The 15,111-nt window shown below is 43.7% G+C and overlaps 1 protein-coding gene across 2 annotated transcripts in view; it reads left to right on the top strand.

Moving 5' to 3' along the window:
* SLC30A10 (solute carrier family 30 member 10) overlaps positions 1-14,502 on the top strand; it is a 42,084-nt gene extending 27,582 nt beyond the window's left edge. The window contains exons 1-4 of one of the 2 annotated variants that reach the window (XM_004439665.3): positions 1,815-2,427; positions 3,090-3,167; positions 10,499-10,738; positions 13,431-14,502. In XM_004439665.3, coding sequence (XP_004439722.1) covers positions 1,815-2,427; positions 3,090-3,167; positions 10,499-10,738; positions 13,431-13,924 — 1,425 coding nt within the window. In that variant the 3' untranslated portion in view covers positions 13,925-14,502. Of the gene's footprint in view, positions 1-1,814; positions 2,428-3,089; positions 3,168-10,498; positions 10,739-13,430 lie in introns of those variants that run through there. The other variant, XM_087424243.1, reaches the window with a different exon arrangement.
* Positions 14,503-15,111: the final 609 nt, after the last annotated feature.

Below are 15,111 nucleotides of genomic sequence, written 5' to 3'. Positions count from 1 at the left end.
ACTATTAACCCATTTAATCCTCACAACCATATGAGGAGGCACTATGATTATTCCCTTTTTACTGTAGTGAAAACCAGTCCAGGCAATTAAGGAACTTGTGCAAGGCCACACAGCTTTAACACTTTCATCAGCCTATATCTCTTTCCTTATTTCAAATTATTGATCATTTTAGTACTAATTTTTAGAGAATACTTTAAATGATCAATTTCCTCTAGTTCTCAGTGTAGGGATATTTTCCTGGGGGTGGGGAGAGAATGCTTATCAGGTCCCCTGACTTTGGAGGCTCATCTGATATAAGGAGGAACTCTCAGATCCAGGATGTTTTCGCATGGTTGTTAATGGCCCTCAGAGGTCATTGAAAGTGAAGATCATATTTTACAAGGCTAAGGCAATGAATGGGCTACAATCAGAATGTTCTGCTAACGGATTCTGTGACGTTTTTGGAGTGAGACATTTTTATTCATTTTCAAGCCAAAACCAGGTCTGTTTTTTCAGGTTAAAGTTCAGGGGTTGGGGATGGGGGAGGAGAATAGAGATCACCAGACTTCACCTTCAGATCCTTTTTGGAATGAGACAACAGTATAAAACAAAAACAAGCCGTAAAGAACCCTGCAAGTGTTCCCCTCACCCCGCAACTGACCAAAAGCAAACACGCTTCTTCAAGAGGTTCCTTGGCCTCCACCAGGGTCCTGGAGACACTTCTCTTCTGGATAACTTTCACTTGGAACAGAGCCTGTTGTCAACAAGAAAGCCTCTATTTGGAATAAGGCTCCATGTAGGTCAGTCGATTGAACTGTGAGTATCAGGTCATGCTGTGAGGGCACGTGGGGGTGAGCAGAATATTCTCTCCAACGGAGAATGAGATGAGCACACAGGAGGAGGCCTCCCCTGGCTTCTTTGGTGACCAAGGGACTTGTGTCCAGCACAGAGAAACTGCTTTTCTGAGAGCTGGCAGGGAGCACCATGCTTACAAAAACGTGAAGTGTGCTCTCCTCCGGGGCTGCCTGCAGTTCACCCCGGGAAAGAGGCCTTGTGAGTGAAGATCCTAAAGGTGGGGGACAGGGCCAATACTGTGTCACGAGGGGGACAGAAACGATAATGTGCCCTTATGAAGGCTGTGAGCAAGAAGAGAGGATAAAGGAGCTATTCCACGGGTGGTAGTGGAGTGGGAGTGCTGAGTGAGGGGTCTGCTGAAACCTCAGGAAATGGACAGCAGGAAGCACCCCAGAGGGCAGGGTTGGTCAGGTCAGTGCTCTTGGGCCTTGCCCGGGTCATACGGAATCTGTTCTGCAGGCTGCCTCTGGGCACGTACGCGGTGTCCAAGTCCACAGCGAACACACCCCACAGGGGTCAAGGTCCTTATCACCGTAAGTCCACAGTCAGGGCACTGGGGTATTGGTGATCGGAGGGACCAGAGAAACGGGGGTCACTGGGTGAATCCCACCTCTGCTTAGGGGGTGTCTGCGAGGAATGACATCCAGACACGCCCCCTTTTCTCTGCAGCTCCCCTCTCTGCCCAGTTCTGTCTTAGAAGGACAGACATTGGCCGGTGGCCACCTGCCAAGTGGGGCCGGGGACACCAGGGCGGGGGAAGGGACCCAGGAGGCGGCGTAAGGTCTTCAGACACCGCCGCCGCGGCCACTCCTTTAGACTCTGGACGTGCAGAGCCTGAGGGCGCTCTGCCTCCGCCTTATAAACAGCCCGGCGCAGCCGGCCGGGCTCCCGGAGGCGGGGACCAGGCATCGGCGGAGTCAGGGGCGCGGGCCCGAGCCCACCTATTGCGGCGGCGGGGGGCGATCGGCGGTGGCGGGGCCATGGGCCGCTACTCGGGCAAGACGTGCCGGCTGATCTTCATGCTCGTGCTCACCGGCGGCTTCTTCGTGGCCGAGCTGGTCTCGGGCTACCTGGGCAACTCCATCGCGCTGATCTCCGACTCCTTCAACATGCTGTCGGACCTGATCTCGCTGTGCGTGGGGCTGAGCTCCGGCTACATCGCGCGGCGCCTCAGAGGGGACTTCAAGGCCACCTACGGCTACGCGCGCGCCGAGGTGGTGGGCGCGCTCAGCAACGCCGTCTTCCTCACCGCGCTCTGCTTCACCATCTTCGTGGAAGCCGTGCTGCGCCTGGGCAGGCCCGAGCGCATCGATGACGCCGAGCTGGTGCTCATCGTGGGCGTCCTGGGGCTGGCGGTGAACGTGGTGGGGCTGCTCATCTTCCAGGACTGCGCCTCCTGGTTCGCCTGCTGTGGCCGCCGCCGCAGCCAGCAGCCCCTGGCCGAGGGCGCTCTCGGGGATCTGCAGGGCGCAGAGGGCCGGTGGCACGCCACCACCCCGACTGCCCCGGGCCAGGACTCGGCCGTGACCCTCCGTGTGACCTCGTTGGAAAGGAAGGAGGAGGAGGGGGCGACCGTGTACTCAAACGTAGCAGGTGCCTTTCGGTTGCATCCTCTGGACTGCTTTGCCTTTCTTTCTTCCCCAGCCCTGCCCTGCCCGTCCTGGTCCCTTCCTCCTCACCCCACGCCCTCTTTTTCTCTCTGTCTGCTTTTTTTTTTTTTTAATCCATTCCCTCTGCGGTTCAGCTTTGGTTCTCTTCTGCTCACTTACCACATTCCCCACGATTTCTTTCTTTCTTTTTTTCTCCTGGATCCTCAGGCCCCCTTTCCCTCTTTTACCCTCTTCCTACTCTCTCTGTATAGGAGTATTGATTTTCTTGGAAATCAGTTATTACTATTGGGCAACAGTAGTACGCCCATCTCCCTTCCCCCTTCGTTAGATGCTATCTGTGCTTTATTTCCCCCTCCCCCTTCTGTCCAACCTTCTGTCCACTTGGGAGTTATGGGTTTGGGGTGGGGGTGGGCTTCTACTTGCCTCTTTTTTGTTTTAACTTGAGTGAAAGTGTGAATGAAGTCCAAAGGTGGATCACAGGGCTTATTTTCAGGCCAAATGTACTATTCTGGGCTTTGTGTGTGGAGAGAGAGGGGGTCTGATAAGCTGGGAGGAATTTAAAATAACAAAAACTTTTTTTGAGTCCATTGATTCTTTTTGTTTGTAGAACTTATACACAACACAAGGTTTCTTCTTTGAATGCAGGTGATCCCCCAAACACCCAGAATGAGCCAGAAGAGACTGTGAAAAAGGAGAAAAAGTCCGAAGCCCTTAACATTAGAGGTAGGATTGATTGAAATTCTTTTCAGTGGTGCATATGGCTGCACTGTTCCTCTTCATTCTGTTTGCCTTTTCATAAGGTCTGTTAGAAAGTAGGCCAACGACACACATAGACTATGACCCTAGTCTCTTGCCTAATCACTGCATCGATTCTGAGGGAGACACTAGTTGCTAATAATTTATCCTTACCCGACTTGGGTCCCTGCTATCTGCCTGCTCCAGAGTTTCACAGAGCAGTGGCATGTTACAGCTTCACTTGATTTTGCCCAGCCATGGATATCGCTACATAAAACGTAACCTTTTTTAATTGAATATCATTTTTAAAAAAAATTTTTATTTATTTATTTTCCCCCAAAGCCCCAATAGATAGTTGTATGTTATAGCTGCACATCCTTCTAGTTGCTGTAATTGAATATCATTTTGATAAAGGTAAGAAAAGAGTAGGTGGGCTGCTGTCCAAGGTGGCATTGCTGAATGACCCTCATCGCCTCAATTATTTCTGACAGAAATCTGCTTCTGTGATGAGTCTGGTGGCTCACTTGAATCTCCACTTCCAGGCCCAAAGTGGGAGTTCTGGTGAGGCCTGTGGAAGGCACATCATTAACATCTCTCCTGCCATGTGCTCAAGGTCACAAGTACTGGGCAAGTTCAGCCCAGGGAGTTCAGAGGTGCGTTTCTCACCAGACACCAACATTGTTAACATCTCTCCTTTCCAACTTCTTGGGCACAGACTTTGCTTCAGAGTGTTTCAAGAGGAGTCAATCCCCAATCTTGACTGAGCATTTCAACAAAGATTGTGCAGCCTTTTACCTTTAGATGGTTTGGGGAAGCCTGCAGTGGGCCTCAGATGGAAATAATATAAAGAAAAACTCATAATGCAGGAGACACCTTCATTTCTGGGAGTTTTACAAAGTGATACCCAGAATGGATCTATAGGGAAAATCAGAAAATAACAACAACAACAACACATGAGCTCCTAAATATTTCTGAATGAATTGGTTAAAAAAATTTAACTGCAACAGGGGAATTTCTAAAGAGCTTGGTGGTGAATCTTTTTGGAAAGAGAGAATCTGTAATGAAAAATCATTATCCTTTAATTTCTTTCTTTGTTTAGGTTCAATTAAAAAATATATACATATTGTAGGTTTTTAAGATGGAGTTCACCATCATAGCATTTTAACTTTGCAAAACACATTCTGTTAATTATTCATTCTTTTTTTATTATTGAGGTATAATTGACATATAACATTATATTTATTACGGGTGTACAATGTAATGATTTGATATCGTATATATTGTGAAATGATCACCACAAGAAGCCTAGTTAACATCTTTCACCATACATAGTTACAACTTTTTTTCTTATGATGAGAATTTTTAAGATCTACTCTCTTAGCAACTTTCGAATTTGCAATACAGTATTATTAACTATAGTCCCCATGCTGTACATTACATCCCCAAGACTTATTTATTTTATAAATGGAAGTTTGTACCTTTTGACCTCCTTCACCCATTTTTCCCACCCCCCCGTCCCCCCACCCCTTGCCTCTGGCAACCCCCAATCTGTTCTCCATAGCTATGAGCTTCATTTTATTTTTTAGATTCCACATGTAAGTGAGACTGTTGATTATTCATTCTTATCTTATGTTACAGAGAAGGAGAAGAGGTAGGTGGAAAGAAGTAGAGAAGAATGAAGAATAGGCCCCAGTAGTTATTGTGACTTTGTTTGGGAAGTGTAACGTAGGGAAACTTGTATGATCTTGCTAATTTTTAGCCCAAAGCTATCGGAGCTCCTGGGTAAAAATATGTCAGTGGTAAGGATAATAATAGTACCCACTTCATTGGGTGGGTGAGATAAAGCATATGAAGTGCTCAGGCACATGGGACGAAAACTAGCTACCATTTCTATGGCATGTATAGTACTTTGTGCCAGGCACCATTCATGAATGAGTCATTTAGTGTGAGTAACAATCTCACCAGATGGATACTACTGTCATTCAGGTAGTGAGAGGAATTGCTGGGTACACACCTACAATGCTTCAGTAAGGGTGAGCCTAGATCATTCCTGCTGCTTCTGATGAGTGCCTGGGTGGTGACTAACAGGAGCCTTTCCATACTTGGGGCTAAGTGTGAGGGTGGCATGACCTTGGGTCATGTGTCCTCATCTTGGAGGCATGGTCCAGGGAAGGACCACAGCATGTTAGAACTGGAAAGGCCTCAGGGAAAATAGACTCCAACCCCTTCACTTTACAGATGAGGAAACAGAGTCCAGAGAGTCTGGTGACTTCCCAAGTCCCCCTTCAGCTGGCAGCAGAGGCAGGGCTGGAAGCCTGGGCTCCTGCTTTGCATTTCCAGCTCTTTCCATTATCGCACACTACCTCTAGATCCACACAGGCTGGCTTGCTGCTCCAGTGTACACAGACCCCTGAACGGTGACATTTCTGACACTTAAGCCATTGCTTTAGAAAGCAGGACTGTCCCCCGAGATCTGCAGGGGAACAAACATCTGATGAGGATTCTTGCGAATGAAAATCATTTCTTGATTTTCATTACTGTTTCTCTTATTCCAATGGGATAAAAAAAAGTGTCCTCCAGGAAACACACTCCATCTTCTACAGTAAAGCACCGTAAAAGCACACTCCTTAAAAATTCTCATCGATGTGTTTTGTAGTGGTTGATTTTATTTGTTTATTTAATTGAGGTAACATTGGTTTGTAACATTATATAAATTTCAGCTCAATTTTATTTAATAGGATCAAACAGGATACATTAAAAACTGTTGTAACCGAGTGTCAAAAAGACAATTAGCCCATTCTATTTTGGTATAAATATAAGTAGATGAGTAGCAATTCTGACATCATTTGAAAATGAATCTCCTTTGATGAGGTGTTTCTTTCTAATTCTTGTTTTTTTCCCAATGAGAAAGATCTCTCATCCTTCTATAACCACTTGCTAATGGCCAGGGCTAATGCACAGTGTTTCCAGTTATTCAGCAAATCAACAGCATTGATGGCTTTTCCAAGTTCTGGGACATTCATCAAATCTCAACTTATGTCAAATGGCCAATTCATGTTATATGTCAGTTTTTTTGAGTTTTGTTTTTATCTAGAGACAGCAAGGGAGGGCCAAGTGCTGAGGTGTCCTGTCTTTGCAAAGCTACCTTGTGAGCATTCTGACTAATCAGGCCATTGAGTTGTCTACCAAGTGGCAATCTTTGCTTCTCAGATAATGCTGCCCGATTTATCTTTCTGAATCACAGATGTGATCACATCAGAGTCTGCTCAGACACCTCTGCTGCATCCAGATTAAGGTCCTAACACTGCTGACATTTGAGGGCTTGCTGTTCCGGTGCTAACACTCCTTTCTAAACATTTCTGCTCTTCTCTCCACCCCTTCACTGCCTTACCTTCCCCCTGCCCCTGAACTGTCTCCCCTGTGCCCACCATTTAATGCACACTTAGAACAAGGCGAGAAGTGCTCAGTAAGGCAGATCTGGGTTGAGTTCTGCCTTTGCCTTTTAAAGCTAGGTGACCTTGGGCAGGTAACTTAACCTCTTTGAGCTTCAGTTTCCTCATCTGTATTAGGGAGATCATAAGAGTACCAGCATTACTGTGCTGTGAGAGTTACATGAATGGTTGGAACAGCACAGAGGACCCACTCAACAAATGGTGCCCAATGGTGCCCAAATGGTTATCATTGCCTCCCCATGAGTTCTGTGCACTGACTTCTCAGCGGGTTTTCAGACGTTGTTTCACGTGCTCTTCAGAACGAGCCTCTAAGAGATGTGAGGCAGATGTTATAATCATTCCCGTTTCACAGATGAGAATCTTATCGCTCAAACAGGTTGACTTTGACAAGGTCCATGACTCATAAAGGCTGTCAGGGTCTATGACTTCACATTGAGCGTACCTGTCTCCCACGTTGCCTGACAAGCGCTTCCTCATTAGCAGCCTCCCTTGAGCCTTCTGCCTGGAACACCTTCTCTCTGAGTTCTCTCGCCTGGAACTTGCTGCCTGTTGAAGTCTGTCTCCCTCAGAGTCCTGCCCACATTGCCCACCTCTCGAGAAGCCTTCCCTGAGATTTTCCATCACAGGGAATAATCCTCCCCCTGGGGTTTATTGATGCACTTGTCTCAGAATCCTGCCAGTGGACTATGGTCTTCAGAGGATAAGACCATGCCTTCTTCACCTTTGCATGGGAGGCTAGAAAACACATCGCCATACTAAATCTCAAGAATTTAGTGAAATGATGCTTTAAGCAGTTTTTCAAACTGTGGGTCATGATAGTTTGGGTTATAAAATCAATTTAGTAGAGTATGATCAGCGTTTAGAAAATTAGCCAGAATTAAATGAAATAGAGCAGAAAATAGTAATAAATCATATGTAAGGATAGGTTTTGTTTTTTCATGAAATATCTGTTTCAGTGTTTGTGCTGGGATGCAAAATATGATTCTTACTGTGGATTATGGAAAAATAAGTTTGAAAGCTATTTTATATAATTCTTAGGGGCTAGTAGTGAGAATTCTCAGACGGAAAACCTGAAATTGGAATTGAGGATTTATATGAGGCAGGATGCGCAATGCTTCTCTAGTCAGACTACCCAGACTTATATCCCGCCTCTAACACTTTCTAGATGTGTGGTCTTGGATAAGCTACTTAGCTACTCTGTGCCTCAGTTTCTTATTTGTAAAATGGAGAGAGTAACCACCTTAGGGAGTCCTTAAGAGAATTTAATGTGTAAATACATATAACATACTTAAAATATGCGTGGTGCATATATGGCAGCTAGCATTACAGTTATTATTAAGTAATTAAAGATAGGAGTTACTCTATGTTATGGGAGTTATGACTTTATTAACCAGAAAATACAGTTTTATTGAGTGCCTACATTGTAACCCTCATGTTACTTATAGTCTAATGGAGGAAACGGGGCTGACAAGCGGAAACATTCAGAGAACAACGGATGTCTCAGGCACTGAAAATGATGTCAGTTGTGTGTGGGAAATATATGGTCTTCGTATTTTTATGGTAGTATTTTTTTTTTTTTTTTTTGGTGAGGGAGATCAGCCCTAAGCTAACATCTGCCAATCCTCCTCTTTTTGCTGAGGAAGACTGGCCCTGGGCTAACATCCATGCCCATCTTCCTCCACTTTATATGGGACGCCGCCACAGCATGGCTTGACAAGCGGTGCGTTGGTGCGCGCCAGGGATCCAAACCGGCGAACCCCGGGCCGCCGCAGTGGAGTGTGCGCACTTAACCACTTGCACCACTGGGCCGGTCCCTATGGTAGTATTTTGTACTACCCTGGAGAAGGTTAAAGATTTGATCTTCAGTTCCTCCTGGAGGAACAAGGCATGGAGACCAAATCTTGGGAACGTTTTGAGTTTCCCTTTGTGGCCCAGGAGAAGTACTAGGGAGTAAGAAGCTCCTTTTTTGGAGCGTGAGGTGGGGGAAAAGGGAGCACAGAATTGGAAAATGGGACTGTTTAATGTATTTATTGAACCAGGATCTTATTACCATAAATAAACACTCGGCAGAGGGAAATGTGGAGATTCTTTTTATTCCTGTTCTTTTTGGAAAAGTTGCCATGAATTACATTTAGTGTGTTTATAGAACACCATTTTACCTATGATGCTACTCAGAATCCTAGAAGTGTTGCCAAGGAGAGGAATTAGCCCAATTAAAGCATCTTCCAAGGGAGACTGTTCATTCATAGCCATGAGTGAATTGTTAGTATTTTGGATTATTATTAATTATACTGAGTGAATCTGTGGGATACTGGGAGAGACAAAGCAGACCTTTCTTAATCTATATGCTTTCTTCTAGAGCAGTGCTTGGAAACCTTTATGTTCATTTGAATCATCTGGGGATCTTGTTAAAATGCAGACTCGGATTCAACGATCCAAGGGGGGGCCTGAAATTCTGCATCTCTCACAAGCTCCCAGGGGATTCTGATGCTGCTAGTTTGCAAACCATACCTTGAATAGCAAGATTCTGATGTTGCTTTCTGTAAAAAAATACTTTGTGTTTATATTTTATAATCGTTCTGACAAAACTTTTACCTAATTCACTAAATCCCAGTTTAGTCTATGTTGTATGCTAACAAACAACTGGACACCAGATCTTCTTTGCTAGGATTGCATGTTTTCTGTATCACAGTCGAAACCTTTAGAAGTGGTCCCTTCATTAAAGGCACCCACAATTTTTGTTATTATCTGTAGAACTTTAATTTTATTTTATTGTGACAAATGGCTCTCTATTCAGTGGGAACACTGCTGGAGTCCCTGTTTTGAGGACCTCTTAAACCAAATGTAGTTTAAGGACCACGGGCTAATTGAGAAGTAGGCAAATGCATATAAGGAAGGGAGAATGGATCTAGGTAGAGGGAAGACCAAGAATAAAAAGAACCACTCTCAGGCCGGCCCAGTGGTGTAGTGGTTAAGTTCGTGTGCTCCACTTTGGTGGCCTGGGATTCGTGGGTTCGGATCTCAGGTGCAAACCTACATACTGCTCATCAAGCCATGCTGTGGCAGCGTCCCACATACAAAATAGAGCAAGACTGGCACAGATGTTAGCTAAGGGCTAATCTTCCTCAAGCAAAAAGAGGAAGATTGGCAACAGATGTTAGCTCAGGGCCAATCTTCCTCACCAAAAAAAAAAAGAACCACTCGTGATATATATATATATATATTTTTTTTTTTATAATTTTATTTATTTATTTATTTTCCCCCCCAAAGCCCCAATAGATAGTTGTATGTCATAGCTGCACATCCTTCTAGTTGCTGTATGTGGGACGCGGCCTCAGCATGGCCAGAGAAGCGGTGCGTTGGTGCGTGCCTGGGATCCGAACCCGGGCTGCCAGCATCGGAGTGCGAGCACTTAACCACTAAGCCACGGGGCCGGCCCAACTTGTGATATATTTTAGTTCCATCTCCTCTTAAAAATGGTGAAAACAATTTAAAGCACAGACACTTGTCTGAAGGAAAAGGGAACCATTTGCATAGCCTCTGTTTGCCAGCTTGGTGCCCTTGGATGGGTGGTGGGTGGCAGCCATGTGGCACAGTGAATGGGCACAATCCCTCTTCCCACAGGTGTCTGCAGCTCAATCCCCCCGGGTTGTTCCAGGTTCTCTGGGTCCTGGTATGGTGGCCTGGGGTTTTGTTTTCTGCGAAGCAGTTGCCATTTTTTTTTCATTCAAATCCATCTTGCTGTTTTAACTAAAAAGAAAACAAATAGCAACAGGTATTCATAGGCTTGGGAACCTGAGTCACCGACTGTCGCGTGGCTCCCCAACTTGGATCTGTGCTTTAGCGGTCTTCCTTTCTTCCCGACAGGTGTACTTTTGCATGTGATGGGAGATGCCCTGGGGTCCGTGATTGTGGTCATCACGGCCGTCATATTCTATGTGCTTCCCCTGCAAACTGACGACCCGTGTAACTGGCAGTGCTACATTGACCCCAGCCTGTCTATAGTCATGGTCATCATCATTTTGTCATCTGCCTTCCCACTCATCAAGGAGACCGCTGTCATTCTGCTGCAGATGGTCCCCAAGGGAGTCAACATTGAAGAGCTGAGTAAGTCAGACAATTCTGATCTAGAACCACTGCCCATTTAATGTTCTTCAGGCCAAAGGGCCAGCATTATTTCAGAGCAGTGTTTGACTTATGTATCCTTAAATACTTTAAATGAGCAAGCAATAGAGACATCCGTCATCTGTTTTATAGCCCAATAGGATGACTCACGGCTCCAAGGACCAAAGGTCCTTTGCAACCCATCATTCTCTGACAACTGCAGATTTTTGAGAATGTAGCACTTGGGCAATGCCTATTCCTAGGCTATTTACCTCCATGTCAAAGATTTATTTTAACTCAAATAAGGCCACTTTACCCAGCACTTGATTTTTATTCTCCTTATTCTGAAAACATGAATCATTAATTTATATTCTAGATCCTGCTTTCTAGTTAATTGATTTTTATGAGCATGCAAGTCACCATGCCTCTTATAACACTGTAAAAAGGACCACGTTTTAAATTCAGATCATTCACGACCTCATTCAGTAATGAAATCTGTTTCTTTGCTTTGCTCAAACAGAAGGTCTCAAGCTCTCACTTTAGTTAGGTGCCTCTGAGGATAAAAATTTGAGACTCTGTCGAATTTCTAAATGGGAACTATCCAGAAGTTGATGAGAACCTGAATGTGCAAATTTATTTCTAGGGTTTCTAAATAGAGATTATGTTTTTATAGAAAAAACTTTTGCATGCATGTTTGCTATTGTTCTGTCTATCATTGCTTCACCAGTGAGCCGGTAAACGTGAAATAGAGCTGAGGCCAGCTGTGAGGCTGAAAGTTGGAAGACCTTATTTCGTGACAAATACCTGGAACTAGATTTGAGTGGGTCCTATTACGTTATCTGGCCATGACTAGACTTGCCCCTATGAAGGTGTGAGGTACAGGGTGACTGTTCTTTGAAGGTTAGAGCCCTGCCAGCCATCTGTGTAATGGCAGCATGGGGACCAGTCGGTTGAGCTATTGCCAACAGCTGGTGCTCTTCCTATGATCCTTCCCCGGATGCTCTTTTTGCCTTCTTTGGCAGCGTTGGTTAGTTTACAGTCTCTGAGAGTCAGTTAGCTATGGTCAGCTCTCTGGCTGCTTTAGTGTACAGAGTTAAAATAATCAGCCTGCTCACCTACTCTGCTCAATTCTGCAGGCACAGGAGGGAGAAGGTAGGGAAGGAGATACTCAGGAGCAGATATACACATTGTCTTCGCCATCTAGGAGCTTGTTTCTCAGTTGAGGAAACAAGATAAATCATACACAAAGCAATTTGTGATATATATTGGCTTATATTGCCTTTTAACAAAATAATGTATATGTTTAAAAAGATATTAAAAAATAGTAATAACAATAGCAACACTTCTATGGCACTTATTACATGCTAGGTCTTGTTCTAAAGTGCTTTACTTATATTAACTCATTTTAATCCTTGAAATAATCCTATGAGGTACTATCATTCTCATTCCTAATTGACAGATAAGGAAACTGAGGCACAGAAGGGCTAGGTAAGTTGTCCAAGGTCACACAGACAGAAAATGACTGAATTGCGATTCAAACTCCAGCTGCCTACAGGGTCTTTGCTCATAATCACTATTTAGTACCATTTCTCTAAATACACACTCATTTTGGAAAGTATGGAAAATATAGAAGAGCCGAATAAGAAAATAGAAATTTCTCATAATCCTACCCCCCAGAAATGATCACTCTTAATATTTTTGTATCAATCATTCAATAAAACAAGCCTTTATCTGCCTTAAAAAAATTTTTGTGTGTACATACACTGATTTTTTTGGGTGAGGAAGATTAGCCCTGAGCTAACATCTGTTGCCAGTCGTTCTGTTTTTGCTGAGGAAGATTAGCTCTGAGCTAACATCTGTGCCCATCTTCCTCTATTTTATATATGGGATGCCTGCCACAGCATGGTTTGATGAGCAGTGCATAGGTCTGCGCCTGGGATCCGAACCTGTGAACCCTGGGCCGCCAAAGCGGAGCATGTGAACTTAACCACTACACTACCGGGCCGGCCCTACACTGATGTTTAAAAAAAAAAAAAAGCAAAATGATCATGCCATATATACATTTTAGCTATTTGTTTTTTCACCTAAAAATATCTTATATACCTTTTCTCATCTCCTTAAATATGCAACTTACTTGTTAATGGCTATATCACATTCTATTATATAATAGATTTAACTATTTCTTTGTTGTTTCCCTTTTTTCATTAATACAGAGAGTGTTGCCCAAACCATTCTTGTACATAAATATTTGGTGATTTCCTTTAGATTTAATTCCTTGTGCTAGAATTGCTGGTCGAGGTTTTCCATCCATGTTGCCAAGTTACCCCCTTTAAAAAGGGCATCCTACTTTATACACCCACCGGCTGTTCACTAGGGTGTCCATTCTCTTGTAAACGCAGCGACTCAGGACATTTTTTCAGTTGTCGTTAAACTCATTTTCTTGAGTTGCCTTTTATGAGTTAACAGTGTATGGTATAGGAGTTCAGAGAGGAGAAAGAAGATGATGGGAAAATGTGCCCATCCAGGTACAGCTATTTTTTCTTCCTGTTATTCTTAGTAAATACATCATTTTGGTGAGAATGCTTACAGGTACTGTGGTAGTTCCATGTTTCAATTAGAGCACTCCCTTTGCTATATTGTCAATGCTATATTGTTATAGCTATATTGTTATATTGTTTGCTCTTCCCTATTCTAGTCAGTAAACTCTCTGCCGTGCCCGGAATCAGCGGTGTACATGAAGTGCACGTCTGGGAACTTGTAAGTGGAAAGATCATTGCCACCCTGCACATCAAGTTTCAGAAGGACACGGACTATCAGGATGCCAGTATAAAAATTCGAGAAATCTTCCACAAAGTGGGAATCCACAATGTAACCATCCAGTTCGAGAAGGTGGACTTGAAGGAGCCCCCGGAGCAGGACTTGTTGCTCTGCAGTTCACCCTGCATCTCCAAGAGCTGTGAGAAGCAGCTGTGTTGTCCCCCCAGGGCTCTACCTCTGGCGCATGTCAACGGCTGTGCTGAGCACAATGGCAGTGCCCCCCTAGATACATACCGAAATGACAACCTCGGGAGAGGAGAAACCACGGAAGTGGCTATTGAAGTATCTTCGGACAGCTTTCTGAGTGACCGTGGACAAGCTCTTAGCAAAACTCAGGAGGACCAATGTTATGTCAACAGCACACATTTTTAGTCTGGTACCCACATAAACAGACTGTATAGACAAGGCACTTTGGAACCACTGGCTTGGCTTGTGGAAAGAGCTTTGTGGGTTGTAGGCACCGACCAAACTCACAGTGTGCACTCTCTGTGTTCAGTAAGGGGTTGGCTGTTGGGGATGTTAGTTGAACATGTCTGTTAATTTTGATGTGACTGATAACCTCTTTACACTCTCCTGGGTGTCTCATGCTGCTCTTCAACAGTTTTAGTCTGAACATTTATTTTCTGAAGCAACTGTACTAGTCTATAGATCAGGGATATTGAAGGCTGGGACTCAATGGCTGTGGACACAGAATTCAAAGTAGCGTTTGTTTTAAACCAATTAGAACTTCTAGCTGACTCTTAGATGAGGTCGCAGCCAAGTACATAAAAAAAAAGACATTAAAAACCATAGTAGCTATATTTTTTCCCATGCCACTGGAAGATTATAAAAGAGGAAAGGTAGGAAGTCCTGCAGAATTTTTTTTCTTTGACTCATTTTTGAATAAATGTAACATGAGTACCTATTAAGATAGAAAATATTCCCAAAACATTAGAGGAAGTGGAGTTTCTTGGGGGAGGGCAGGAAGAAAATTCTTTTTGACTACCTCTTCATTTTGTGAGGTGGAGAGGAAACTAGTATTTACTTTCTGCTGTGAATTGAACATCAGCTACAGGGTGTTTCAAATGTTTAAATATATAAAATACTTTTTTTTCCCACTTGGAAGTGTGGAAATACTTCTGCGTCCTTAAATGTGACACAAATACGTATATACTGTTTTTTGAAGTCAGTCCACTTGGGACAGTTTTCATTTATTGCTTAATAATGACTTACTTGTTTGTCCAAATTTCCTTTGAATCTTCTTTTATATGATCACATTGATCTATGAGCATTTGCCGGGAGAAAATGAGTATTCCTGGGATCGAATATATGGCATTGAGTATTTATTCCTGCCAAAAAAATAAGCTAGATTGACTTTTCTTTAATTAGACATATTTAAAAGTATTTATTATAGTTGCCAACTAGTAACTTGATGGGAAAGTGTATGTCCAAGGGAGAAATGAGAATTAATTTAATTGCTGCCTCTAATGTGTTTTCGGGAGGTTACACTTTTCTTCTATGTCTCTGACCGATATTACCAAGTTCAAATAAATTGATTAGAATCTGGTTTGAATCCATAA

The sequence above is a fragment of the Ceratotherium simum genome, chromosome 36 (assembly GCF_057802395.1).
Source record: "Ceratotherium simum simum isolate JZ-2026a chromosome 36, ASM5780239v1, whole genome shotgun sequence".
NCBI classification, from domain to species: Eukaryota; Metazoa; Chordata; class Mammalia; order Perissodactyla; family Rhinocerotidae; genus Ceratotherium; species Ceratotherium simum.
This window is presented reverse-complemented; position numbering and strand designations above follow the sequence as displayed.